This window comes from Nestor notabilis, unplaced genomic scaffold, assembly GCF_000696875.1.
Source record: "Nestor notabilis isolate BGI_N333 unplaced genomic scaffold, ASM69687v1 scaffold3408, whole genome shotgun sequence".
In the NCBI taxonomy this organism is placed as follows: Eukaryota; Metazoa; Chordata; class Aves; order Psittaciformes; family Psittacidae; genus Nestor; species Nestor notabilis.
The window spans coordinates 12,755-16,843 of NW_009938651.1; the positions used below are offsets into that span (position 1 = coordinate 12,755).

The 4,089-nt window shown below is 52.5% G+C and overlaps 1 protein-coding gene across 1 annotated transcript in view; it reads left to right on the forward strand.

The window, feature by feature from the left end:
- The window catches only part of RHPN1 (rhophilin, Rho GTPase binding protein 1), a gene marked incomplete at its 5' end in the record, with an annotated part of 15,445 nt that overhangs the window by 10,839 nt on the left and 517 nt on the right, over positions 1–4,089 (forward strand). The window contains 4 exons of the mRNA XM_010019438.1: positions 1,065–1,259; positions 1,508–1,584; positions 2,753–2,903; positions 3,063–3,080. Coding sequence (XP_010017740.1) covers positions 1,065–1,259; positions 1,508–1,584; positions 2,753–2,903; positions 3,063–3,080 — 441 coding nt within the window. The remainder of the gene's footprint in view (positions 1–1,064; positions 1,260–1,507; positions 1,585–2,752; positions 2,904–3,062; positions 3,081–4,089) is intronic.

Genomic DNA, 4,089 nt, shown 5'->3' on the forward strand with positions numbered 1-4,089 from the left:
TCTTCCCTTGTCTCCTCTTACTCTTATAACATTATGCTTTATCAAACATAATACATTCCCCCATCTTCAGTGGAGTGGAGCCACAGGCTTCCATGTCCAACCTCTATTCCCCATAATCTGGAAATCACAGGATAGTCACTAGATAGTCATTAAAACCTAGTTGCTTTCTTGCTGATGGTGGATGCTTTGATAAAATAGGATTGATGGATTTGATACGGTTTTAGTGGGAATCTCTTCCTCTTCGTTTTCCATCAAAATAGTTCCTCGATCGCGACTTCTCATGAAGGTGATGAAGCCACTGCCTTTGGTCCTCGTAAGGTCTGGAGCAAACCCCGATCATGTCCCTGGGTTGTGTTGCCACCGTGTGTCCTAAACCGGGAAACGCAACAGGCGCCCGGGTTTCTATGATACGAGTGCGTATATAGAGAGAGCTTTTTTGGTGGTTTAGCTTATGTAGCCGTTTTTGTGGCTACTCCGTTTCCATGAGGATGGAAAACGCATTGAAGGCAAGTTGAGAGGAGCAAAGCAAGAGCAGATGCCGAAGACGATGGCAAGCAGGACCTGCGGGGCAAGGAGAGAGCTTTCCGTAGCCTAGAAAAGAGGGAGACGTGTTGCATCTTCCCGAAGCTGTCACCGGGAGGACAAGCCTTGATTGTCCTTCGTGTATTTGCCCTCCCGGGGGGATGCACGGTGCTGGAGAGAAGTTAATTTGCAGAGGAGATTGAGGTAAAAGCATCAGGAGGGACGTTGGGGGCGGCACAACGTGGTGGCAGCTCCTTCGCCGGTTGCTTTTTGGGAACATCTGCCAGCTCCGGCGCCGGGGGAGTGAAGTAGGTCACCCTTCAAGGTCCCTTCCCAGCCCTACATCAGGGGCTCAGGCTGGCGGCGGGGACCTACTCCATTTAGCAGCACGTTGAGTGCCTGGCAGGCTGCAAACGTGACTGGGCTGTCCCTGAGTCACGTCGGGGTGGCTCAGCCCCGGGAGCTGCTGTCATCCGTAGGCAGCCGAGAGGGAACGGCTCCGCTCCGCTCGGGCTGAAGCTCTTCTCTCTGCTCCTTTGCAGGCAAAGCTCATCTGAAGAAAGCCATCATGAAGCACGAGGAAGCCATGAGGATTCACGGCTTGTGTAAGATCCTCAGGAAGATGGATATCCTGCAGGAGGTCCTCTCCTTTGCCCACAAGCGTTCGCTGAGCAAATACTCCGAAATCGACCATGAGGAGGACTTCTTTGAGACTGGAGATGCTCCAGATATTCACCGTGAGTGAGGCTGAGGTTGCATGGGGTGGGCAAAGTCCCGTGGTGAGTTTGTGGCATGTTGCTGGGGGTCAGAGCTCCCTGACATCACAGGTAGGAGCAGGGGCTCTGGGCTGCATGTCTGGCAGCTGCCCGAGTACATCTCAGCTCTTATGGGTTGTAAAATCCCTCCTCAGGGAGCACGATGTAGAGGCAGCAGCTGCCACGTCTACCTGACCGCAGTGTTTGTGCTTTTCTCTCCCCTCTGCTAGCCAAAACACACCAGAAACCAGAGATCAAATCCCCCAACTTCTCCCAGGTGAAGGTGACCGACCTCTTCCACAGGCTGGTACGTACAGCTATGGGATGGAGGTTGCCCCACGGGAGCAGACATCCCCTCCTCCTTCCCCCCTGCATGATCTGCTTGCCTGGTTTCCCTCCTTCCTGCAGCCTCTTCTCCCTCTCTGGTGCAGCCGTTGCACCCATGGGTGGCTTTCCAAGGAGGACAGGCAGGGGCACGTGCAAGAGGAGGGTTAGGGTATATGAATCTGTCTTTACAAGACCTAAATGGGTCACAAAGCTCCTCCAGTGCACAGACATTTTGGGTGGGTTTTACCTCAGAAAGGACCAAAGGGACCATTTAGAGGAAGCTTTTTGGGGGCAGGATGGTGCCAGCTGGAAGGCACTAGGAATATCCCACTGGACCTTTATCCCTCCCCTCTTTAGGCTTACAAGGTCCTGAGGAGCAGGGCTGAGCTTTGGGGCTGCTGTGGGACCTGGCTGTGCTGTCCCTGTGCCCCACTCACCCTAAGGGCTGCGGAGCACCCCAGGAAAAGGTTGGTTGAACAGCCTCAGGGCAGGCAGGTATATCCTTCTGTGGGAATAAAAAGGTGGGAAAAGGACAGGAAAATAGGATGGATTTGGGGGCTTGAACACCACCTCACACCCTGCTGCTGGACCTCCCCAGTAGGACTGCATCCTCCCGAGCCAGGCAGCAGGGAAAAACCTCAATCCCTGTCATCCCTCCTTGGGTGCTGTTGTTTTTTCCTGAACAGGGGAGTTAAGGAGCCAGGGAATTAAGCTTTTCCCACCAGAGCTTTCTGTCTCCTTTGCTCCAGGATTACAGTGTCTAGATAGATACCAGCTCCCTGGCTATGCTTTGCAGGAGCGGGGCAGTGCAGGGAGGGATATCCAGACCTTAGCTCTGGGCTAAAGGTTGAACCAGAAACTTCTTGAGGTCCTTCCCAACCCGCACAAGGCTGCTGCTGCTCATAAAGCCAACATCTCACACGGGCTTTTAAGCACCTCTAGCTTTATAGTGCATAAATCCACCTTTTTTGGGCATGCAGGAAGGGTAAAACACCGGCCAGGCTCCAAACCACATCCTTAAAGAAAAGCAAAAGATGTGCTTTCTTGCTCTGCCTCCTCCCCATCAGTGGGTGTTCTGCAAGGTTGCATGTCCCCAGGGTGTTGTTCTTGCACCAAAATGTTCTTTCCATCTTTCCACCTTATCCCAGGGGCCCCTTTCAGTTTTCTCAGCCAAGAACAAGTGGTACCCAGTGCGGAGAGTCCACCTGATGAGAGGAGAGAATGGGTTTGGATTCACACTACGAGGAGACTCCCCTGTCCTCATTGCTGGGGTCATCCCAGGGGGCTGTGCTTCTGTGAGTACCCCAGGATCTTCTTGTCCCCATGGGGATGCTGGAAGTGAGATGAGTTGCATGAGGGGCACTGGGGTGGTTTTAGGTCTTAACACTCAGCTCATAACTGCATTGGTGTGCTGAGGTGGAGATTCATCCCTGTCAGATCTCAGTCTGGGGCTTGCAGGTGGGTGTCAGGAAAGAAGTGAGTTGGTTTTAATTCCTTAGGAGACAGCTAAGGGAAGAAACCACGGAGATTAGCTCGGTTTGTAACTGCTGTCAGCTTCTCTTTGGCAAGCAGCCAGCTCCCTTCTCCCCCATTTTGGGACGTGACAGTGGATGGAACAAGATGGCAAGTCTGAAACATGAGTTATCGCAGTGAAAACTCATTTCTGGGCTTTTTGATGTATCAGGGGCCACTTTGTGTTCCAGCAGAAGCTTTCTGGAGCAGCCTGGTGGGATGTGCAAAAGGTCTCCCTGTTCCCTCAGCACTCTTCAGTATCAACCCTGCCACCCAGAGCCCAGCATCTCTGTAACAACATGCTCCTTAGCATCACGATTTCCCTTTCTGGGAGACTGAAAAGACCATATGTGGTCCATATCTTGTCTCCTGGGCTTTACTGCACTCAGCTGGGGTGGGATTGGACTCCAGATAGACACCAAAATGTGGCTGTTCCTGTGTGGACAAGTTTCTAAACCCCCTCTGCAGCTGGCCTGACATGTGCTGGCTGAATTGCTCCTAGCTCTGATGCTGTCCCTACAGCCCTGAGCTGCCATGTCAAGAGCCTTGTTGATGCCTTGATGGATGAAGGGTGTGCAGGACCTCACTGGGCCTGCTGTTTTCTCAAGGACCAAGGCTTGCAGGCATTATTTTTTATACTTATGTATTATTTTTCTGTAGACCTGCAGCATTTAACCTGTAAGAGAGTCAGAGCTGGATGCTTTCTTTGCAAGGCTTGATGTCAAGCGTGGCCATCTCCAGCAGCAGCAAAAGAGGTGCTTAGTCTCTAGAGCATCCCACATGCTGCAGAGCAGATGTGAAAGCTTTAGGATGATGGAGGCATCAGCTGTCTTATGCTGTAGGTGGAAGGTGGACCCCAGCCCTCCCTGTGGCCCCTATCTCTGTAGGTTGGGACACCCAGAATGGGGTGGACACTGAGCATACCTCATGCAGTGGCATCCATGAGCTCAAACGTGCATCTTCTCTCTTTCCC